Consider the following 25,054-nt stretch of genomic DNA (forward strand, 5'->3'; position numbering starts at 1 on the left):
ATTTCAGGCTCAATAACATGCATTGATTCTTTTGGATTTCACCTTTGCATAATGAAGTAATATAAACCTGACTTTCTAATACTGCATTCATTTTATGTGCCAATTGTTGTCATTCCTTATTTTTCTCACCACTTGTTCCTTTAATGTTTCAATCTCTGTCATATTTTTAATACTGTGTAAACATATTGTGTAGACATGCTCTTAAACTATGATGCGCTTGGCCCTTGTTCTGTTAATAAATGGCAGTTCATGCCTTCTCTGCTGTCATTTCAGGTTCACAAGGATCCTGACTCTCAGCTGATTATACAGGAGTGGAAGAAGGAAAGAAAGGAAATGAGGTAAACATGAATGTGCTTGTTTCAGACTTGTAAAAGAATAAAGCCATTGGTTAATTTTTAGAAAAATGTGCTATGTCCTAATTTGCTGTATTTTCTTCATTATCTCTGTTAGTAACATATATAACAAAATTTGGTGGGAAAAAAAAACCTGTTCCTGGTTTGAAAGTGTTATTTCCTGTTTAATTGTAGGGTACTTACTTTAAAAGTAGTCATTATACTCCAAAAACCTTGTTTTTGTGGCTGCCACAAACTGTGTTGAATTGGTTGAGACTTTATGAGGTATTCATTGAAAACCTATAGCAAAATATGCTGCAGACTGTCTCACAAAAACAAAGTTTTTTGTAAATTAATAAATGTTTCCATGTTTTTATGATAGAATGAATTAGGAAATTCCTGTATCCCAGGAACTAAAATTGTGCTACATAGTGTAATAGTAGCAGCTGCAAAAGAAAAATAATTGCAGCAGGGAACCAACCCCTTAGATTTCAAATTTGACTACTGAAAAATTAATGTAATTTTCTTAGGGTTATCTTTTGTGTTGCAAACTTTAGTCCAAGAGCTCTGTTTTCATTGGTTATGAATCAATAGAAATAGTGTGCATTTAAAGTTGGGATATTTTTTTAAATAATTGTCTAGGAGCTCCTGGTAGCGCAGCGGGTTAAACCGCTGAGCTGCTGAACTTGCTGACTGAAAGGTCGACAGTTCGAATCCGGGGAGCAGGGTGAGTTCCCGCTGTTAGTCCCAGCTTCTGCCAACCTAGCAGTTTGAAAACCCCAGTTCGAAAACCTGCAAATGTGAGTGAGTAGGTCAATAGGTACCACTTCAGCAGGAAGGTAACGGTGCTCCATGCAGTCATGCTGGTCACAGGACCTAGAGGTGTCGACAGACAACGTCAGCTCTTCAGCGTAGAATGGAGATGAGGAACACCCTCAGAGTCAGACACGACTAGACTTGATGTCAAGGGAAAAGCTTTACTTTTTAAATAATTGTCTACCATATTATTTTCATGGTTAAGGACAATGCTTAATGTTTATAAGACAGAGAATTTGGGAAGTTTGATTGAAAATAACTTTGCATTAAAATGGGGGATTGCTTACATCCCGGGGCTATAGTTAGTTTGACATTTAGGCTGCCTTTAGTATACAGTATTCACAAATTTCTCTTGTTCCCCTCCTTGTGGAAATATACTGCAGCCTTTCAGATGTGTGCAAAGGAGGATCTCCTACAATCTCTGCCCACTTACACTTTTATTAGGCAATGATAGAATAGAGCAGGCATGGGCAAACCACTTTTTGAATTTTGTTTTAAAGAGTTCATATTTTTTAAAAGCTGTCAGGTTAGTCTTCAGTTTTGGGACTTCGCCGTTTTTAAACATAATGGGAATAATAATTACTTCTCAGAAATTAAAGCTCTTGAAGCTTTGAACTAAAAAAAACTTGCTATATTTAAACTGACTTTTATCAGATACTAACATTTTATGATCCTGTCTACAGAGATGATACAGAGAGCAGGATAAAATAAGAAATGAGTACATTAACATTGTTCAGGCATTCTTGATTAATTATAAGGTTCCTGAAAAGGAGATTTTGCTATAGTTGATAGATTTGAACATATATATATTTCCACCTTTCTGTTGGCTCTCAACATTTAGATCTATAGATTTTGTTACATTTAAACTCCCTAAATCCCTTACTCTTGTCCAAGTAGTGCTATTACTTAAAACACTGGTAGGAAGACAGGTTAAACAACCATTATCCTGGAGGCTGTACCATATATAACTCTTAGCCGTGCATAGTTCATTCCTGATCCTTTCCTCCGTTATATACATGAAAGTTTTGATTGAAGACATATTCTATGGTCAAAATGGGAGACTATTTAACACATGAAAAGAAAGAAGCAGAGAGTAATGTGTCATTAAAGCTTTCTCACCGCAGTCTTCCTACCGGCTGTTAGGAATTGTGGGAGTTGAAATCCAAAACACCTGGAGGCCCAAAGTTTGCCCATGCCTGGGCTACAGCCTCCATAGCTCCAGTTTCTCTGTGTTCATGTTCCTTCCATTTAGATTCAGGGTCATGATGATCCATAGTAACTGAGAATTGTAGATCCAGATGCTGTAGATCTGGAAGGCAGCATCCAGATCTACAATTAAGATTTCAGATACACTAGCAACAGATCTTTGATACAGCTAATTGGTCTTATTTGACAATTCCCTAATAAAAGTAGAATAGAACAGTGTTCTTGGTAAAATACACCCCTTTCACCTCACAATGAAGATTGCAGCTAAAGCTGACATAAAGATGGAAGATGGGAAGATTAGGATGGAAGCCTAGATGGAAACATATGATATTACATTTCCAGCTAACCAAAAATGTCTGACTTTTTGGCCCTTCACCATAACACTAAGGAGTACTAGTGAAAGATGGCTGTATAACCATTATTTACGTCTTCACAGAAGACAAGTTCACTCTTTCTTCTACATGGTGTCCCTTTAGATATTTAGAGATAACTTTCTGTGTTTTTTTTTTAATCTAAGCTTAATTGGAGCAAACAAGAAGTAGGTTGCTAGTTCTAAAATAATAGAATTTCCCCACTTTTTTCCAGGGAGCTGACCAGAAATTTCTTCAACTCTCAATTTGGAAGCTTATTCAGGACTGACCAGAACCCGACCTATTTCTTAAGACGCTTGTCACGCTTCGCTGACGTTTACATGGCATCACTGAGCTGCCTTTTGAACTATGACCATGACTACACTTTTTATCCAAGGAGGACTCCTTTGCAGCATGAACTCCCGACTTGGTCTGACCAGCTGTGCACTGGTACATTCAGAATACCTTTTCTGCAAGAGATGATTCAGATTAAATAAGTTTTCTTCTCTCTCCTGTTTCACTTCACTTTCTGCAATATCAAACTTTAGTATTCTCTTTCCCCAGTGACTCAATAGGGTATAGTACAAGTATATTTATTGTTAACATCAATGTATCTTTAAATGCAATACCCTCTTTAGTAGCAGCAATTCTTACTCCTCCATCCATGTACTCTTCATCCATACACAGGGCCAATATTTGTTTAGCTCTGAGATTGTAACCCAGCAGCCCCAGCTAGAATACCACATGGTGGGAGAGGGTGAAGAAATCATGGAAAGCCATGATTTTATACCTGGTTTAGCTTGTCTGCCATTTTCTTGAATTTACTGAGAATTGATGGGATTGCACTGAGAGAAAACGGATCTCATCTCGTACCCGACTAATAGATGGAAGAGGAATTATATGCACAAAAATCAAATTTTTAATATTTTTTGATGTATGGCTTACAAAGCCTGATATATTTATCTTGCATCTTCTAATTGGAAGAATATTGATTCAGATTTGGTGCCTATGTTGAATTCTGATTGAATTAGTGAGATGTTTTGAAGGCGTAGTGAGAATTTCTCATGTTTATTCATGTTTTGGGTAGCAGGAGAAATAGGTATATGTAACATTTGTGAAATCTAAAATTACTGTAAAATTTTAAAAATGTTGATGTACATCAGAATGGATATTGGTAGTACGTCCTGTTAACATTAACTGAGTGAGTCTAGATGTCATTGGAATTATATACCTCCTGAACTGAGGTCCAAACGCACAAGTTCGCCTGTCTGGTGCAGTTATAAAATGAAACTCACATTTTTTTCCCATTGGATCATACTTGTGTATATTTGTTTGAATGCAATGTGAGCAAGGGAGCTACAGTCTGCTGTACTCTGATAAACACAAGCACAGTAGTTTTGCAAAACAACTACCTTTGCAAAAAGGAAGTAAAACATCAAATACATAGGCCTAGTGCTGCAAAAAAAAGAAAAGAAAAGAAAAAAGGAAAGATCTATAATTATAACTACAAAATGCCAAAAATGAAGTAAGTTTTCCAGTGTGAACTCAAATGTAGTATCTATCCTATTTGTAGTATCACATATACTATGGCAATATCTATAGATATTGTGCAAAGACATTGCACTGTGCACTTTACTTGTTTGTCACAATTGCACATTGCCATTCAGGGCTGTAATGCACCATCGAGTTAAGTCTGTGGTGTACAGGAATGGCTACTAATATTCTGCTATATCCTTAGCGCACGTCCTATTTAATTCAATGCAATTTGCTTCTGGGTCAATATGTAAAGGATTGCACTGCAAATGTTCTTGAAGTGCCTTCATATGAAATATTTGTTTGGAAAAGCAGCAAACATGTAAAGCAAGCATTAGGACACATGGTGCCTATCATTGTGAAACAGAAAATACTTTCTGTTTCTAAAGATTTTCCCTGAACTCTCCTATCTTTGAAACACAACCCACAAATGGATATAATTCATTTGTGCTTAAGTAGTATAGTTCGAAGCTGGCTTACAACTCAATCCTATACATTTTTATTCACAAACAAGCCCCATTGTGATCAATTGTTAGGAACAAAGCTTAATTTCCACTACTTTTTTTTTTTTTACTGATGGTCATTGGATTCACTCATTGAATGTAATGGCTATCACATATTAGACTTTTGGCTAAATGGAACAGAATGAAATTTGTTGAACCTATAGTTCTGTACATTCCCTTTAATGATAAGTTATGGATTAGCTTAGTAATGTGCTCATATATAAAAACTGCTTTTATTAAGGCAGGTAGGTATTATAAAGCATCACATTTTGTATACTAAAGTTAGAATGTAATTGCTCTAAATATGTCCTATGAATGGAAAGTATTTTTCACTCACAGAAAGATTCTAGATGAGATCTTGCATCCTGTGGGTTTGCAGAGGCTTTTTCTTCAGATCATTTTAGTTGCCCGTTAGGGCTTTATAAGCTACGTTCTGCATCTTTCTTATCCACAATTGTATTTTTCTTCCCTTTTCAAAACTCATTCTCCTACTTAAAAATATGGTCACAACCATGTTGCCCTACAAGAGGCCTATGAAAAATGCATAAGGAGGGCAATGATTACACAAGCCATCTTATACCTGTTCCCTAAAAAGAGGTAACATAGAGCCATTGAGGCTAACTCGCCGTTCTCCATAAATGTGTCTAACTATATCATTAAAATATGATATTGGATCCAGGTTTAAAAACTATTTCTAGCCAAAATTATACTGTTAATCCTTGAGTTTTCAGTGGACGAGTTGCTTGGAAGATTGCTCTTCTAACTGATAGCTTTGTTTCTTCTGCAATTAGCTATCTTCAGATAGCAAGGAACTGAGAAGTAAATATATTTTAAAGGTGAGAAGTTAATAAGCCAATTTAAATGGCATTGTAGAATAATTCAGGGATAGTTAATTTTGGAATGACCCAAATACTCGTCTTGGAATTTAAGATGTCCGTTCCCTCTAAGAGGGAAGGACTTTTATGGTGATGCATATGAAGTATAAGTTGTATAAGTTTCTGAAATACTCAAAATTAAAAGACCAACTAAAGTCACAGTCCTAAAACTACAAAACCCGAGTAGTTAATAACTTTCTATTGTAGGTCTCTCATTCATCTACCAGAAATCTGAATTGTTTTGATAGCACATAACAACAATAAGTCCATAACATATTACAAATTGGGTATCCCAATTCAGTTACTGTGTTTTAGTAGTCCTTAAAATGTACTTTGGTAAACCTTTTTTTTAAAAAAAAAACAACCAAGAATTGTTCTCATTTTATTTTTAGGAAATAGTTTGGTTCCTCAAATGCTGGTCAGGTAAATGTGTGTTTCAAGTTTGTCAGCATTTCTGTGTATGTGAGAGTGCAGTTATATTGATAGATTTCTGAATTTTTGTATTGCATAATTTAAAAACAGCCTGCTGGCATGGCTCTATTTTGTCCAGTATTTCATCTGCTTGGAGAAGACTTTTGAGGAGGGCTGAGATAAAGTTTCACTTGGAGGTCTCAATCCTCTTGAGAAAAATCTTTAAATCAGCCACAGATTTAACCACTATTTTGACATAGCTGTTCTGTTGTGAATATCCTTAAGTTGTTGGAGAGCATATAGTAAATGTAATGTTGCAAATAGAGAAAGCAAATTAGTAGAAACTAGGTGCTTATGTCATGAAGGGCAGATCAAGCCCGTTTAGCGTGAGGGTGATGCTTCCAATGCTGGCCACATGGAAAAGCCGAATTCAAATATGAAGTGCTTTAGGCCATCTATTTATTTAGACCACATTGCGTAGCATGTTCTTGGAATGTCCCTACCTATTTGACTCAGCCCTTCTTTTGAATTCTCCAAAATGCTGGCCCTGGGGCACAATAGTGATTTTGAATGCGGAAGGCCTTGTTCATGTCTTTCAGTGTTGCTGGGCTGTAAAATATTATATGCTTATAAATATCATACTTGAAATGCACTGCATGACTTCTACAGACTCCCATACTGCTCTTGTTAGAAGAAAACTCTCCTGACTCACTGGCAAATTGTGTCAAAATAAGTTAATATCTGTTTTGTTGCTTTAAAAACCAAGGATGAGGAGCACTGAGAATAAAAGCAGGAACTGACATTGTTGAAATGAATCAATCACTCCTCGTGGCTCCTGTATGTGCCCAAGACATGACTGTAATACTAAACTAAACATGCTACAAAAAGTTTTACACAAATTCCTATGTATACTAGAAAGTGTTGTGAATATTGTTAAGTTTTCAGTGTGTTCCAGATCAAGAAATTGACAATGTTGAGACTGTTTTCGCAGAAAAGCTCTTCCGTTTCAGAATAAAAACTTGATCTGTTTGTCTAAAATGCATTGGTTATCTGTAGGTGATTGCTGCTACGTATTTCAGCATATATATTGTAAAAAGGATTTGCATGAAAAGTGACCAGCTGTGAGCTGACCTTCATGTGAACATTAAAACTACAGTATTCCTATTGTTGGTGTTACTGCTGTGATGTACCTTTATACAAAATACTACCCCTTTTGAGTATTGAAACCTGCCATCTGTAACCTCCTTGATAATTTTGCCATGTGGATTTTTGTCAGCATACTTGATTTAAATACCAGGCACGAAGCAGCTGGGTCTTCAATTTGTTGAGAAACAAACTGGAATGAGAATCTGATGCAAATGAAGGAGCTCAAGCCACCCTTTTTGTACTGGGGGAAAAGATATTTTTAATGTTACAGCATTGTTAATTTGTATACCAATAAATGTTTTGTCACATTGTCCTGATTTTAATTAGTGTGAAAGTCATAATGCAAGTTTCCAAAGGAGAAAGTTTAGAAAGGTTTTTTTGTAGTAGAAAAACACAATGTGTATTCAGAAGAACCAGAAGAAAATCCAAAGATCAAGCATAGATTTGGTAGATTTGATATAGGAAGTGCTTGCAATGGAAATTCAGACACAAGAATAGCATTCAAGAAGGTTGGCAACACTAAATATTCTTGTAGAGTGAGAAACGGGTAGGTTATAAGAGGAAAAACTATACTAGTTGGTAGACTGCCTGCATCTGGATTGTAGCCACATGGCCTGAAATACTAAATATTTCCAATCATTGATGTTTTTCTTTCATAGCACTGTTTTTATTCATAGATCCCTAAGAGATTAGCACAAACATAATGGATTCTATGTAATTCTGACAATTTTGAAGACATGTTAGAGTAGGCAACCTCAAATTGTGGCCCTCCAGCTGTTTGGGCCTCCAACTCCCAGAAGTCCTAGCTAGCTAGCTAGTTCAATGGTCAGGAATTCTAGGAGTTGGAGGCAGCTAGACGGATGCAGTTTGAGGATGCTTGCATTAGAGGTATGAGTTCATTTAGTGCAGTGGTTCCCAACCTGTGGTCCGTGGACCACCAGTGGTTCCCAAGAACTAAAATATGGTCCATGGCCTCACCGTTACTACACCGTTGCAACAAGAGCGACTAGTCTTACGAACACCTCTTACAGTGCTTATTAAATATGGTTTTCTGTGGGCAAGCAGATGGCAACTACTGGATGGCATCTGTTTTGTATCAGAAACTAGAGCTGATGTGATCTATCCAATAGAGTTTTCTGAATCAGCACCCCAAATAACCAATCTATACTGAGGAATCTAAAGCTGACCAAAAACTGATTCATAACCCTTTTGGTACTAATGTTGGAGTGTGGTCCCTGGTCATAGAAAGGTTGGGAACCAATTTAGTGTCTGCTGTAATATACAGTTATATTCTCCTCTTATTCCAAAAATGCCAATTCTATATTCTTATAAATAGTTGCATGGTATTCGTGTAAAAAAAATCTGTTCTGCTGAACCATTTTACTTACAACATCAGGTTTTCAAACAATTCAGAGATGTGTAATTTTTAATTGTAGTTTTATTTGTTTGGGTTTTTAAAAAACAGTATTTCCAGGTGCATCCATATAGAATCTGAAAGTTGTAATACTTGTCTGCTGTAGCTCAAGAACAACTCAATCTTCCATGTTATCTTAATAGAAATTTCATGAAGGATTCTTACAGCATCATGTGGTTCAGCACTGCTGTGATCAAATTGTATTGTGTGCCTTCAATTCATTTCTGATATATAGTTGACCCAAAAGTGAAGCTGTCATGGAGTTTTGTCAGCAATATTTGTTCAGAATGGGATTGCCCTTCCTTGGAGGCTGAGAGAGAGAGTGCCTTGCCCAAGGTCACCCAATGAGTTTCCATGGCTGAGCAGGAATTTGAACCTTGTAGTAAAGAATGTTTAAAATATGTAGCATTAGCTACTTACGCAACCAATGGGAGAAACACCCTAATCCCATGCTTAGCTCCAAATTATGATATAAGAAAGAAGCAAAATCCTGAGCACACAGTGGCAAAATATATGCTTGTGGGAAGCCTCAAATTATGATATCAGGAACATCTGTTCAAATCATTTGATCTTGAGAAAACAGCTACTGTACAATTAGGATTCTAAGAAAACCAGGCTGCCTTCACTGTTGAGAATTTTCTATACTTTTCAACGACACATCACTCAATTTGCCATGTATCTATTGTATATAAGCAATAGTTCTTTGCTTATATTCTTGCAGACCATTTCTTTCTTAGGCAGCTTTGCAGCTCAGAGCTCCTCAAGGGGACTACTGTTCACCAGCTGTTGTTCATCAGAAACCTGCATTTTAAAAACAGATAATTATTATTATTATTTGCTTTATTTCTATACCGCATTTTTCAGCCTGATAAGGCGACTCAATGCGGTTTACACAATGAAAATTATAACAATAACATCAGTACTATCACAACAATATCCTAAACAATGAAAACACATCATATGCAACAACAAAATGAAACAATCATTAACAATTCATAACGCCTCAATATGAAATCAGTATCCGTTCTCGTAATCCTTGTGCCATTCCCGAGATCAAATTTTACCGTCCTCCTATATTCAGTTGCACTGTTTAGCCAAACGCTTGTTCATAGAGCCAGGTCTTAACCTTCTTCCGAAACGCCAGCAGCGAAGGGGCCTGTCTGATGTCTACAGGTAGGGCATTCCATAGCCGAGGGGCCACCACCGAGAAGATAATATGCTTTTAAACATGATGGAATGTCTGACATCGGGGAAATCAAAGAAAACTCCTTGATTCTCATAGATAAAACTTACAGAAAATGGATTAGAAGAAGAATTTGGTGGAGAAGTTGTTGAATATTCATAGTTAGGGTTAGAGATGCTTGAGGACTGTGCCTTGTCCAGTGTTGTTACATCAATGTCATCTTTTTCCTATGTTTTTAAACAGAAAAGTGAATTATGATTTGAATATATACTGTAAGGGAAAAATAGACTGTGCCAAAAGGTACCCTAATTACTGTTTCAAAGTAGAGTACACCTATTAACAGAATTTACATAGATGCTGACTTGCCATTAAGCAATTACTTAGGACTAACTGAGACTGACAACAGAATATTATTCAGAATAGCCAAATTATAATTGGGCCATAATGAATGGATACAAATTCAGTTTCTTTCCTTTTCTACCTGATTTCTATTAACTGTCTTTAGCCATATCCAAACTGGGAAAACCGCTCATCACAAGTCATGCCTTCATACTCAACCTGTACTGGGAAATTAGTTTGGTAAATTTCAGTAGCAGCCATATATAAACATGGGTAGAAGGAGGCATTTGTAAGGTGGTAAATAATGAACCTCACTATACATTTTCATCTACTTCTTACCTCAAAATGCTGGAAGCGAATAGTTCTTTGCTTAAATCTGAAGTATGAATATCCCACGAGAGCAACAATTCCAATTATCAGAAGAACTACAAACAACCCAACTCCAGCATGTAAAGCCTGTGAGGAGATGGCAAAGACAGATGTATTATTTTTTAGTGAACTCGAAAGGTGGAATTCTTTTAGTTTGACAAAAGAAACACAATACATTTTGTGAGATGTTAAAGACAGCCATCTGTTTTTTTAGAAAAAAACTTAAGACCTGGCTTTTAACGCAAGCGTTTAGTGAATAGAAAACTACGGAATGAGACCTCAACAGCTTGAATAATGGGCTATGGATTTGGAAAAAGATTTGGACATGATATCAAGACTTGGTATTTTATATGGTTTTAATCTGTTTGTTTGATAGATAGATATTTTAATTGCTTATATATTTATATTGTTTATATTTTGATAAGTGTTTTATTGTTTACCTGTGTGGCATTGAATTTTTGCCAGATTTGTAAGCCTCCTTGAGTCCCCTTTGAGGTTAGGAAAGGTGGGGTAGAAATGAAGTAAATAAATAATAAATAAATATTGTGGCCCTATGTTTATGTAAAAAGCCATAGAAATGGGAAAAAGAAATATTTCACTAGCCATTGTTTTAAAAATGTCTTGCATCATGTGAAAATGACATGATCTGGGAAAAGGTTGATTCATCCACCTATAACTAGAGCCAAATTTGGCAAATAGGAGACCATTTCATAGTTGGTGGTTCAGGTTTGTATTAGTACAGAAGAAAAAGTTTTGTAAATCTCCAGAGATCAAAAAATGCTTGAAATATTGTATACACAATTTAAATATTTTATACAAAGTGAAATGCATACACTATGTATTTAGATTGAAAGATATTCCATTTTAGTAATATTCCAATTACTGTAATTAAATAATCATCAGTGATCTAGTTGGAAATTTGGATGTATGTCATTTTGAAGTTATGTTTGAATGTCAGCACCAAAAGCTTAAAAATATGCTTAAAGAAGTGGGAGGTATTTTCATAACTGGCTGAAATATCACCCAATCAGTATGTGCCCAGCCCTAATTTACACTAGAAAAATAGACTTGTCACTGATACAGCGGTAGGAGCCCTTGATGACATACTGGGTTAAATTGCTGAGCTGCCAAACTTGCTGACCAAAAGGTCAGCAGTTTAATAAATAAATAAGTAAAACTTTATTTGTACCCCGCTACCATCTCCCCAAGGGACTCGGTGCGGCTTACATGAGGCCAAGCCCACAATACATCAATAAACAAAACATCAGTAAAACAATCAATACAATACGATTCATATAAATTACATAAACAAAAAATAGGCAATAAACAATCAACAGTGACATACAAGCATTTAAAACCAATGGCTGGGCCAAGTGTAATAGATTAAAATTAAAAAATAATGCTGATGTGAACAAGGTAGGATATAACTGGGATAGTATTTTCAGAGAGAAATGAGGGAACGCAGTCAGTCCTAAATCAGTGGTAAAGTGCATTTTGAGGGCATATTGCTGAGAGTTTTCCATTATTCTGGGAAGGCACACTGGAACAACCACGTTTTCAGGCTGCTCCTAAAGACTGCCAGAGTTGGGGCATGTCTGATGTCCCTGGGAAGTGAGTTCCAGAGTCGGGGGGGCGCCACCGAGAAGGCCCTCTCCCTCGTCCCGACCAATCACACCTGCGAAGGAGGTGGGAGAGTGAGAAGGACCTCTCCAGATGATCGAAGAGATCGTGTGGGTTCGTACACAGAAATGCAGGGAGTTTGAATCCGGGGAGCGGAGTGAGCTCCCCCTGTTCGCTCCAGCTTCTGCCAACTTAGCAGTTCGAAAACATGCAAATGTGAGTAGTTCAATCAATACAGTTTCTGTGGGAAGGTAAGGGTGCTCCATGCAATCATGCCAGCCACATGGCTTGGAAGGTGACTATTGACAAAGCTGACTCTTTGGTTTAGAAATGGAGATGAGCACTACCCCCCCCCCCCCCAGAGTCGGACACGACTAGACTTTATGTCAAGGGGAAACCTTTACCTTTACAGTGGTAATCCAAATAGCAAATCTAGCTATTTCTGTCAACTCAAAAGTGGGTCACCTTTTGACCTTAAGAAAGTGGTACATATGCCCCAAATGTACTAACTGTATTTTGATAGCTGGCTGCTTATTTGTATCAGAGCTATAAAATGGTATATCACTAGAATAACATCATCATGATGGAAAATTTAATTTGTAGGCTACAGCTTCCAGGACCCATGATCCTTGCTGGTTGAGAGATTACGGGAGTTGAACTCACAAAATAAATGTTCTCAATCTCTGCTGAAAGACTAATAATTACTGTGTATGGAAGACTTACAGAAGGTATAGCAGGTGCCTTCAGAGGTGTGGCAATGACATGGATGACCCCATTGGAAGCAATTATGTCCCATTCCAAGATAGTTTTTCCATCCACATATTTTGTTTCTTTCTAAAAAGGAAAAAAAAAACCCAAAGAGCTTATATGACCTTTCCAAGAAAGCTGGAGTTTATTTCTCAGTGCTTAGATCTCTTTCATGTGATTCACTCTTGGCTCAAGAACTCACCTTTTCTCTGTTATTGGATGTCTGCCTAAAAAAAGATTCATTTTTTCCTTGGCTGGAATAACTGGATGTAGCTGGCTGGAGAAGGAATCTAATCTTTCATGCCAGTAAACTCACTTCAGTCACATTTAAGTTTTAAACAGATGTAATCACCTGTTGAGCTAATGCTACATTCTTTCCATCTCATTGAGTAATTTTATGTTTCCCATCCACATATAGCAAGTTTGCTGCTATTGTACTTCATACATTATAAACTGCAGAATTTCCAGCATTTCTAAACAATGTATGAGCATTTAAACGTAGATAATTGAATCTGTGGGATCTACTTATGTATTGGCTTAATAGTCAAACTTTCATTCAATAGGTTTACTGTAATTGGGACTCACCAACAGCATTCCGGCTGCTGAGTGCTATTTTCACATTCTATTTTTTAATTGGTGGTTTGGAGAGTATATTCTTTATTGAGCATAATGGATAAAAAGTTAAAGATCTCTCAAGGGCATCATAATTTGCACAAAGGACATTTCCATAATATGCATTTACACCATTTCATGCCACTCTAATTGCCTAGACCTCCTAGCAACTCTTTTTAAAGGTCTTTTTAATGCTCTAAAGAGGTTCTTTTGTGTGTGTTTTTTTAAAGAAACTGCCCATTAAGAAGTCTTTAATGGTGAATTCCTGTGTGATTCCATTCACGGAGTGGTAGTGGAAGGATATCTGTAGAGTTACAAGGTGTCTGGTTATAGAGCTATTGTCTTCCTAACCCTGTTATATCCCTGTGAAACATGAACTGTTTACAGACTTCACACTCAAGTCCTGGAACAATTCCATCAGCATTGCTTCTGAAAAATCCTGTAAATCTCTTGGGAAGACAGGTGGACAAATGTCAGCGTGCTGGAAGAAGCAAAGAACACCAGCATTGAAGAGATGCTCCTACACCATCAACTCCACTGGACTGACCACATTGTCCAAATGCCCAATCACCGTCTCCCAAAACAGTTACTATACTCCCAAATCAAGGATGGAAAATGGAATGTTGGTGGACAGGAAAAGAGATTTAAAGATGGGCTTAAAGCCAACCTTAAACACTGTGGCATAGATACTGAAAACTGGGAAACCCTGGTCCTTGAGTACTCTAACTGGAGGTCAGCTGTGACCAGCAGTGCTGCAGAATTCCAAGAGGCTCGAATGGAGGGTGAAAGGGAGAAATGTGCCAAGAGGAAGGCACGTCAAGCCAACCCTGACCAGAACCATCTTTCACCTGAAAACCATTTCCCTCACTGTGGAAGAACATCCAGGTCAAGAATAGGGCCAAAGTTACTTACCTATCAAGACACTACACTTGCAAGGCCATCATACTCAGACAACGAGGGATCACCTAAGCAAGTAATTAAGTGGAAGAAATGGTTCAGAGTCCTATCACTCAATTTCTCTTCTACTTTGCCAATAGCAAGAAGTCTGAAAGACTATCACTGCTCTGTGTGAACACATGAGAAAATGGACGTCTGGGTCAATTTCTCCATGTTCTTAGAGGAAGGAATTATGCATAGTGAGCATTCATATATTTAAATCTGGTCAATATTAGTAGCTTCAGTGTGGAAAGGAGAGCCTTGAAGCTAGCACAGTGAACTGTATGTGCTGATAAGAGCATGAAAATCTATGTACAAAACACACACCTTTTCAGCTGCAGAAATCCGATACGCCTGGTCTTCAATGTGTGTAATTAATAACATTTTCCCTATTCTAGTTTGAAGTGTAGTTCCATTAGCCAAATCTTCATAATAAAGTGTGCCACTGTTGGATAAATGATACTCAATGTCTCTTCCAGAAAGTGTCTGAAGGTAGAAAGAAAAACACAAGAATGTCAATTCATACTATGACCACATTGGATCCTATTGTGTGCAATAGTTTTCATTAGCCACTTAATTTTTTTTCTTGATTCCAGAGTGTTCCACAGAACATACAGCTAAATACAGGGTAATTGTATAGGTGTTAACTTTAAAAGATCTCATCATTACAGCAAGGTTTTTTTTTAAAAAAATACTCTGGGATACATATAATTTAAATGTAGTATACTTATTTCAGAAAAAAAATAAATTGTACACATGGAGTTTATAGAAGACTGTCATTCTCACCCATTCCATTGCATTTGGGATGGCTCTTTAAGCAATCCTTGTTACAAAAAGGAGGAGGGGCAAGGAGTTTAAGTAAATATCGTACTTTTAACTCATTATTTTCAAATTCTGTTTCTAGGATTGTCGAAAAAGAACATTAAATTATATTTTTACCTCATTTTCTTTTAGCCCATCATTGTTCGGTACGAACAGTGTTGCATTGATAGACAAATTGGTGAGGTAGTTCAAGAATTCTTGTCCGTTCTTTGAGGAATTGGAGTAAGTCCAAACTTTCTGTAAAGAAACAGCATTTACTGTGGTGAGATACATTTTTGAACATACAGCTTTTGTGACACTGTTGTGAAACTCATGCAAACTCCATGAGAGTTGATGGATCCACTCTGAGCTTTAATCTAAATGTTAGGGTACAATCCAAAGTTCAAAATTTATTTTGAGGATAGGGATAAGCACATTGGATCTTTTAAAGTTCAGACTAGGCTTGTGCAATCTGGGTAAACTGCGATCTGTTTCGATGCCCCAGATTTTGGTCGGGGTCATAATCCGTTTTTGAGGGGACTCCTGAATTTGGAAGGACAGAAATCTGTTTTCAATCTGGAAGAAAAAATATTGTTTTTTATCTGACACATTATGCAAGGGGGGGGGGGGACTTTCCAGGTTCCCCTTCTCATTTTAAGCATTGTTTGTCCCTATATCCTTCATGAAGACCTGGATTAAAAGCATTTTTTCTCTTGGACCTGCACCACACCACACCCCCTTTCCAAGGACTCTTAAGGAGGCTTTTTAAAGCTGTTTCTACTCTAGAGGAGAGGTGCATGCTGGCAGGCGTAGACGCTTTCTCTCCCAGGCCTACACTATGCCACACACTCTTTCCAAGGCATTATAAGGAGGCTTCCCACTTCCAGGTAAGGAAGAGCAATGACCTGGAGCTATCTTCCTCTGGACTTCCTTTAAAAAGCCCTCCTTTTTACTTCTAGCAGCTGTCTCCCTCCCACACTCCACTTGTAACTGAAAGTAGCTGGTATCTGACAGCTACTGTTTTGTTGGGGCAAAAACAAAACAAAACATGAGGGCTGAGCCATTGCTGATACGGCCACCCAAGCAAGCTGGGCCAACCGGATTAGCCCAAGGGAACCAGCCAAAACAAATTCGTGCAGAAGCCTAGTTCAGATTAAAACCCTTAGCAGATACATGTCAGTTATAGATTGGCACAAGCCAAATGGCATGTGATGCTAATAAATAGGCTGAAACAAGCATGGGTAAGCTCTCTACTTTTGCTCTCTACCCTGTTTATTGCCTCCAAAAGGTACTCTGTTGTTCAACATGTTAAAGCAGGCAAACAAAAATTCTAACTCCAGAATAATGGTCTGTTTCTGTCACTTACCGACATAAAGTTTTGAAACATTGGGAAAGAAACAAGGACTTGAAGCAGGTTTCCACTACATCTAAATCCATCACCCACGTAACCTGTTTTGCAGGTGCAGTTGACATCTAGAATGTATTTTCAAAAGAGGAGAGTTTGAGAGAGACATGCAACATACATATCTACAAAAAGTACTTTAGGATTTTATTTACTATTGTTTCACTTGTTTTGTTTTTGTGTGTGCTTATTTTATTTTAATTAGAGGGATTAAAATTGTATATTTTTGAAAACATAATATAAAAATGGAGTTAAATAAAACTAATTTCAGCACTAAGTTAAAATCTGGATATTTATTAAAGCCTTCAGGACAAACTGATTTTATTCAAGCTGCACATGTTTTAGTGTTATATTATTTAAATCTAGTTTGAACTGTATTTAGATTGGAAAATAATTTAATATATTTTAATCCTTTAAACATTTGTAATTAGCTGTTATTTTAAGTTAATTTTGTTTTAAGCTACTTTAATATCTCTGGATAAAGGGTGGGGTAGAAATACTTTAATAAAATAAGTAGCCAAGCAAGCAAGTAAATAAGTAAATAAAATGCCTGCTGGGTTACAAACTTTCTAAGAATACTTAAAAACAGGCTTAGAGCCTGCTGCCAAAATAATGAGCTACTATGACAATTCTTGTCTGCTAGCACTGGTGGAAATGAGCTGAATTTTGAATAGAGAATACTTGATAAAGGCACTCTTACCCTTGACTCTGTAACAGAAGACATCCCAGGTTTCACTCTTGTTGATTCGGGGCCCATAGTCAATAATTCCAACAACTCCTCCACCACATTTTGGAGAAGGAAAGGCTGTGGGATACGCTGCCCTGCCATCAGCCAGCCAGCCAGCCGCACACATATGGTAGTTTGCCTGTCATTAGCATGTGAGCAATAAGATTGCAAAATGAAGGAAAATGGTTAGAGATTTTAGTCCAAGTCAATGGAGGCTGGGCATGTTTACTGCCCAATGTGGAATGTCAACTTCTGTCTAAAGGAAGGGAGGAAACAAGAATAGTTTGATAGGCAAGCTTACAAGTAAACCCAAATCACATTGCTTTGTTTGTCAGATCCTGCAAGATCCTAATTATGGCATGATGTACCATCACATTGTTTCTAGATCAATAAAAGGGAGTGTGCCTGGGAGTTCTTGCATATCCAAATCCAGAATGGATTAATGCATGTGTTCTGCAACCTGAAATTACTGAGGAATGTATACACATAAAAGTTCTAACACTACAAGGCCTCTTCCACACAGCTGAATAAAATCCCACATTATCTGCCTTGAACTAGAATATATGGTAGTGTGGACTCAGATATCCCAGTTCAAAGCAGATATTGTGGGATTTTCTGCTTTGATATTCTGGGTTATATGGCTGTGTGGAGGGGCCCTGTGTCTGTGCATTCAGTGAAGCAGGTTCTACTAATTCAGTGCTGATCTTGACTGGTCAAAGTGCAATCCACCTATTACTGTACTCCCTTGGATCAGCGATGTGTTTGATATTGAAAGGATGCGGGCAAAATATGTGTCTGTGTATGAAAAGTCTTTGATGGTTTTATGAAAGATTCTCTTAATAGACAATGGACATGTATTTCAGTTTTCATTAATTGGATTTCTTTTCTTTTCGATGAAACAAATTGTATATTTATGTTATTTGCATTCTTTAGACTGCATCCTCCAAGCATCTACGCCTCATTGTTTAATACTCATCATCATAGTTATTTGCACCCCACTTTTCCCCCAGGAATTGAAATTCAAAGTGTCTCACAACCTCAAAAACCCACAAAATGCAAAAACTGATAAAATATTATTAATAAAATAGAATTAAATGCTACGATTATTGAAACAATTAAGTTAAAATCAAATAAAAATAAATAAGTATAGGATTGTTTAAAGCAATTCAAACACAATATAGCACTCCCAGGCCTGTTCTTATTTTTTTTCTGCTTTAAAAGCTTGCCTGAGTAAAAATCATGTCACTTAAATGCAAGGGCTGTTCTGTATGTAATGGGAAATGGGGACTGTCGTGCCTCCACAAGAACTCTAATTGTTTCCCCTATTTCAGCCCTTTTTAGTTAGAGGAAATTAGCATTGTGTGTATAGTTTTGTGGGGGGTCGATCTAGATCAGGGGTCCTCAAACTAAGGCCCGGGGGCCAGATACGGTCCTCCAAGGTCATTTACCTGGCCCTCGCTCAGGGTTAACCTAAGTCTGAAACAACTTGAAAGCACATTACAAAACAACAGGTCCAGTCGGAGCTGTACTCAAGTCCAATCAGAATTTAATATTGAGACCATCTTAGAGGCAGTTGAACATTGTACAAGAAAGAGACAATAAGAAGAAATAAAGATTCAAGAACCTCGGTTTGGCCAGAACTGTGTCTATCTCTCAAAGACTTTACCTCTCCCGATAAAGACTTTGTAGTGAGACTAAGGAAAGAAAGTCTTAAATTCTTGTCAGTTAATAAACTCTTGTTTGATTCAGCTATATAGTTTCCAATCTTTCCCCTGTGTGGCCAGTTAACCTTCTAAGTAGTTAAGATAGTGTGGGGGCAGAACAGGGACAATTACCTTCTGAGCATAAACAAGCTGAGCATATGTAGCTATCGTTGCTCCTTCATCTGCACAGGTCTTATTTGCTTGACTGAAGGTCAGCTTATACTGTCCCTTTTGAGAGCGTACATGAAAAACTCCTACAGTAGCATCTGCAAGGAAGAAAGAAGAACTAATAATAATAATAATAATAATAATAATAATAATAATAAAGGGGTTCTGAATCTGGAGACCAATATAAAGTGGGATGAACAAGTAGGCATCAAGTTTAAACAGTTTGGTTTTTTAAAATAAGACAACACTGTCTTTATTTCTAAAGTACTTACCCTGAAAATGAAGATCAGCACAGTCAGCATCAGCATGACATTGTCCATGATCTTGTAAACATCTGTCTACTGGTAATTTTTTCACTTCACAAGTCAATCCATCACCAACATAGTTATCCTTGCATTCACACTTACGTTTATCCTGGAAGGAAAATGTTTCCTGTTACTAAACATCTAAAGTACACAAGGAAGTGGATACTGAGCTGCTATTTACTTGAATTCTGAACTGCTTCCATTAAAGAGTAAAACAAAGATTCAACCCTATCTGAGTATTGGGAAACTCTTATGAAATGGTTTTTACCGATGTGTTATAAGCATGGTTTATTCATTAATAAATCATCCCCATGGTTATGAATTTTTCTCTGTGAAAGAGCTGGTAGGCAGTAGTACTCAAGACAGAAATGTTACTTAAACTTACAGCAAGAGGTATATGATTGGTTGGAGAGAAGAAAAGCAATAAAGGCACTGAAATTAAAAGGGGATCCACATAGGAGGCTGCAAATAGCTGTGAAGAAAGTGATCTCACATTGATTCCAGCAAGCAACATTCATAAGACTCTTTTTGTCCATTCTGTGCATTCAAAACTTTGACAACAATGAGAATGGGCAACTTTGCATTGACATGTTTTGTTGTATGTTTTACTACTCAAAGTAACAGCTCTAAGATCTGGTGGAGATGTAGAAATATTCTAAAGAGTCCTTTGAAGAACTGGAACAGACCGATAAGTTTTTTAGCAATTATCCAGGCTATTATTTTTCACCATCTACAGTGTTCCAGCTCTCTGTCACAGTCGAAACTGAAAAAATGGAAACCTACCTTGAGTTATGGCATTTTCTTACTGTTCTGTATAACATCTTATTAAATATGCAAATCTCTTGCAGACCAGGACTGGGACATTGATTTCATAGTCTATAACCCATGAGCCAAAACGTAGACATAAAATATGTTAATAGAATGTAGGGTGTGCAAGTCTATTTAGTAAGGCAAAGATTTCCTCTGACATTAAGTCTAGTCGTGTCCAACTCTGGGGGATGGTGCTCATCTCCATTTCTAAGCTGGAGAGCATCATCTGTAGACACCTCCAAGGCCATGTGGCCAGCATGACTGCATGGAGCACCATTACCTTCCTCCAGAAGCGGTACCTATTGATCTACTCACATTTGCATGTTTTCAAACTGCTAGGTTGACAGAAGCTGGGCCTAATAGGGAGAGCTCACTCTGCTCCTCGGATTCGAACCACCAACCTTTCAGTCAGCAAGTTCAGCAGCTCAGCGGTTTAACCCACTGCGCTACCAGGGGGCCCTGCAAGTCTATTTAGCAGGTCAAAATAGTTAAAGGATGTGCAATGTATCCATACTTATAAGCTTGTTATGCTCTCGTTAGTATATTAAAGTGCTCATCTCCAAGCATGGGTAGATACTGTTTGAACCCTAATTTTTTATATACCGACAATTTCTGTCTATGATGAAGTAAAAAAGTGCAACACTTACAGGCCCTGTCATTGTACAAGTAGCATGTTCATCGCAGCCACCATTGAGTCCATCTGCGCAAGGGTTGATAGCAGTGCAGCTGTAGCCGTCTCCTGTGTAACCTTTCTGACATGTGCAATTGACTTTCACACCAGTTTGAAGACATTTTGCATTCTTATGGCAGCCACCATTGGCTTTCTTACAGAGGTTGTCAGCTGTAGCGTGATAAGAAAACATCCAAAAACAAATTATACCTTTAGATCCCGCTATTTAAATTGCATTGTACTACGTTATATATATGGTTCTGAGTTTTATACTGTGACCTGTAGATTAATGGAGCATCATTTATTTTAAACTTACAATGCGTTTATTTATTCCATTAATTACTCAGAATACTTGCTCATATTGTTTTTTTTAAATGAAAATATAGTCCAATACACTTGTTGTACTAGCCAAAGGTCATGACAAAGGTCTTTAAAATATATTGTCGAAGGCTTTCATGGCCGGAATCAAGCCACAAGAGTAAAGATGAAGATCCACCCAGAGGAAAAGTGTTCCTGCCATACATCAAGGGAACCACTGACTGCATAGGGAAGCTGATGAGGAAACACAACATACAAACAATCTACAAACCCACCAAGAAAATCCAACAAATGCTACGTTCAGCAAAGGACAAGAGGGATCCTCTCACCTCTGCAGGAGTCTACCGTATACCATGCAGCTGTGGACAAGTCTACATAGGGACCACCAAACGCAGCGCCCAAACAAGAATCCAGGAACATGAAAGGCACTGCAGACTACTCCAACCAGAGAAATCAGCCATAGCAGAGCACCTGATGAACCAACCTGGACACAGCATTTTATTTGAGAACACAAAAATGCTGGACCACTCTCACAACCACCATGTCAGACTACACAGAGAAGCCATTGAAATCCACAAACATGTGGACAATTTCAACAGAAAGGAAGAAACCATGAAAATGAACAAAGTCTGGCTACCAGTATTAAAAAATTCTAAAATTAAAACAGCAGAGAGAAAAACAGGCAGGGACATCTAATCACCTTTCAAGAAGAGTTTGCTCCAGGCACAGTCAGCCCATTGTATGCTAATTAAGGTGGTCAGTTGAAAAGATTCACACCTAGCCCAACTTACAAAAGCCTTTTGTCTCACCCTGGTCATTCCACAGATATATAAACCCCTTTTTCCCCAGCTCCAGCAGACCTCACCCTCTGAGGAGGCTTGCCATAGATGCAGGCGAAACGTCAGGAGAAATGCCTCTAGAACATGGCCATATAGCCCGAAAAAACCCACAAGAACTGAGTCTTTAAAATATACAGAACATTAAAGATAAAAAGAACAAACAGCTGTAACTAAAGTTATATCAAGTTTATATAATTCTCGGAGGTTAAGATTGTGCGGGGAGGCCCTGCTCTCGGTCCCACCGCCTTCATAGGCATAACTATTGGGGACAAGAGACAGGGCCTTCTCCATGGTGGCCCCTCATTTGTGTAACTCCTTACCCAATGAAATTAGATTAGCCCCTTCTCTCCTACCCTTCAGGAAAAAACTTAAATCATGGCTTTGGGACCAAGCTTTTGACAGATAAGTGGAGCAGTGTAATTAAAGGACTACAAATGAATGTGTTGATAAATGGGATGGCCCTGGATTACGTTTTGCAATATGTGATTTTCATTGACGTTTTAAATAACTTATGTTTTAATTTTTTGGTTTTAATTGTAAATGTATATTGATACATATATATTTGGCATCAAATTGCTGCCTGTTACAAGGGCGCCTTGAGTCCCTCCGGGTTGAAGAAGGCGGGATACAAATTTAGTAAATAAATAATAAATAAAAGTAATAACATTTCAAGTTATAGATACATTTCTAACATGAAAAACAAATTAATATTTTAGATCTCCATAACAATTTATGGCAATTTTATCTAGCTTTCTTTTTCTGATCTCGGGACATATTTTATGGGATTGGAAGTAATCCAGGAAGCAGTCATTGATATGATAACAGGTAGAGGAAGATACAGAGTGGGGAGACAATGCTATATAAATAATGCATTCACTACTATTACCAGCCTTCAGTAGATACAATTTTCAGAAATTAATTCTTTTTTGACAGAAAAAGAACTGGAAAAGAATGAAAAATGCTGTTTTAAACCATAGGGTTCTTCAGGCAAAGTAAGAATATGGTGTTATATCTGGGCTAGACACATAACAATAGGAAATTGAAAATATTTATTTAACAAGCAGATTGCTATAGATATTTTGGTCCCTCTCGTCCATCAAAAAGAGAAATTATGTCTCAAATGTCAGATTTTTTGCTTTCCGGGCGGAAATATACCTAAATGCTCATTTGGCTCTCTATCTCAGCTCAACTCTTTCCCTCTCTGTGTGCAAATATGCCCTTGAAATGCTCTGGATTTGTCCCCTCTCCCCAAAATTGGACCAGCTTTGCAGTGAGGAGGGCTTTAATGATCACATGCCTCTTTAAGCTGAAGGCTAGAACAGAAAGGTCAGAGCTAAAATGGACAGCTGGACTTGGACCAACTTGCTAGGTTAATTATCACATCTAAGCTTGGTGTCACAACAACAAAAAATGAGAAAGGGAAGGAGGAAGCACTTTCCCAGTTTTTCCTATGCTATAAATTCCACCTTCCACATATAATGGGATTGGCTAGAGCAATGAGAATTGTAGTTGCAGGGCAATTGGTTGGGGAAAGTGGGAGCAGGGTGATTTGTACATGCTTCTGAATTAATTACTGGATTGTTGGTGTACTTCAAAAAGAGGAGCAGGAGTGTTTCCAATGCCTTCACCTTTTTTACTTTTTGTGCTACAATATTTATAAACAGAATGTTGTTTCACTTTGTATATCCTTTTAGTAAGATAAAGTGTAATTATGCTTCTAGAATGTAATCTTAAATGCAAAATGGATACTCCCTTTGCACAAAGCAGCTCCAGCTCTGTTTACCTCATACTGATTTCTTATTAATACATGCTTTTGAGGAGCATGCAGACACCTATTTTCATATTTTAAAATGTGACATGGGAACTATATGATGAGTAAGGAACAGTTATGCATGCTTTTGAATAGAAATTTGTGCATGGATATGTGATTGTGATGGGGGAAATGGTGAAAATAAATCATTCTGAGCCTGTCTGAGCAATGAAATCTTTGGAAGAGGCTCTCTCCTCTGTCCCATTACCTTCTCAGGCATATTTAGTAGGAACAAAGGAAAGGGCTTACTTAGTGGCTGCTCTCAGATTTTGGGTTTTTATCTTATGGTGTTAGAATGACCTCTTCCTTGAATGAATGAATGAATGAATGAAACTTTATTTATAGCCCACCCAATCTTCCCGAAGGGACTAGGGGCGGCTTACAACAAAATACACAGTGGCAAACATTCAATGCCAACAGTAACATATATATAAAAATAAAAAAACTTATATAAACAAGAAATTACACAATCCACATAATTACAAACATATTAAGTCCTTAAAATCTCATTAAAATCTCTAAAATTAGACTAAAATTGCTCTTCTTCCATTGGCAAATTTAAATTTTCTTTTCTGTCAGGTTTTTAGGAATTAACTGCAACAGCCTCTCAATGTTGTACTCTTTTGTTCATTTTTATGCACCATCTTTTAGATGGTTTTAACTCAAATTATTTCACTGCATATACTGTATATACTCAAGCATAAGCCGGGTTTTTCAGCCCTTTCTTAAGGCTGAAAAAGCCCCCCTTGGCTTCTACTCGAGTCAAGGTTATTTTTTACTCTGGTATTATTATTATTATTATTATTATTATTATTATTATTACTTACATTTATTATTTTACTATATTATTATTGCATTTATTATTTTACTCTATTATTACTGTTATTATTACATATCCATTATTTTACCCTATTATTATTATTATTATTATTATTGCATTTATTATTTTACTTTATTATTATTGGAAGGACACAAAAGCACATTTACATCAAAGAAGGTTAGAATAATGGTTTGATCAGAGTTGGACAATCTTATCTTAAATTATACTTTTATGTAAATATTCAAAAACATTTAACCTACTGATGCCTCAATTAATGTCATTTTATTGC

At 37.1% G+C, this 25,054-nt stretch overlaps 2 protein-coding genes across 6 annotated transcripts in view; one reads left to right on the top strand and one right to left on the bottom strand.

Annotated features, from left to right (window-relative positions):
* The window catches only part of NT5DC3 (5'-nucleotidase domain containing 3), a 36,609-nt gene extending 29,120 nt beyond the window's left edge, over window positions 1–7,489 (top strand). For 3 of the 4 annotated variants that reach the window (XM_060776892.2, XM_067469230.1, XM_067469229.1), the window contains exons 13-14: window positions 274–338; window positions 2,940–7,489. In XM_060776892.2, coding sequence (XP_060632875.2) covers window positions 274–338; window positions 2,940–3,201 — 327 coding nt within the window. In that variant the 3' untranslated portion in view covers window positions 3,202–7,489. The remainder of the gene's footprint in view (window positions 1–273; window positions 339–2,939) is intronic. The other variant, XM_060776893.2, reaches the window with a different exon arrangement.
* A 1,810-nt stretch (window positions 7,490–9,299) lies between these two features.
* Window positions 9,300–25,054, bottom strand: part of STAB2 (stabilin 2) — an 88,192-nt gene continuing 72,437 nt past the window's right edge. For both annotated transcript variants that reach the window (XM_067469231.1, XM_060776891.2), the window contains 11 exons: window positions 20,956–21,149; window positions 19,466–19,607; window positions 19,158–19,291; window positions 17,296–17,461; window positions 16,560–16,666; window positions 15,332–15,451; window positions 14,720–14,878; window positions 12,821–12,931; window positions 10,448–10,564; window positions 9,880–9,996; window positions 9,300–9,387 (listed from right to left, as the gene is read on the bottom strand). In XM_067469231.1, the coding sequence (XP_067325332.1) occupies window positions 9,337–9,387; window positions 9,880–9,996; window positions 10,448–10,564; window positions 12,821–12,931; window positions 14,720–14,878; window positions 15,332–15,451; window positions 16,560–16,666; window positions 17,296–17,461; window positions 19,158–19,291; window positions 19,466–19,607; window positions 20,956–21,149 (1,418 nt within the window). In that variant the 3' untranslated portion in view covers window positions 9,300–9,336. The remainder of the gene's footprint in view (window positions 9,388–9,879; window positions 9,997–10,447; window positions 10,565–12,820; window positions 12,932–14,719; window positions 14,879–15,331; window positions 15,452–16,559; window positions 16,667–17,295; window positions 17,462–19,157; window positions 19,292–19,465; window positions 19,608–20,955; window positions 21,150–25,054) is intronic.

This window comes from Anolis sagrei, chromosome 5 (assembly GCF_037176765.1).
Source record: "Anolis sagrei isolate rAnoSag1 chromosome 5, rAnoSag1.mat, whole genome shotgun sequence".
In the NCBI taxonomy this organism is placed as follows: domain Eukaryota; kingdom Metazoa; phylum Chordata; class Lepidosauria; order Squamata; family Dactyloidae; genus Anolis; species Anolis sagrei.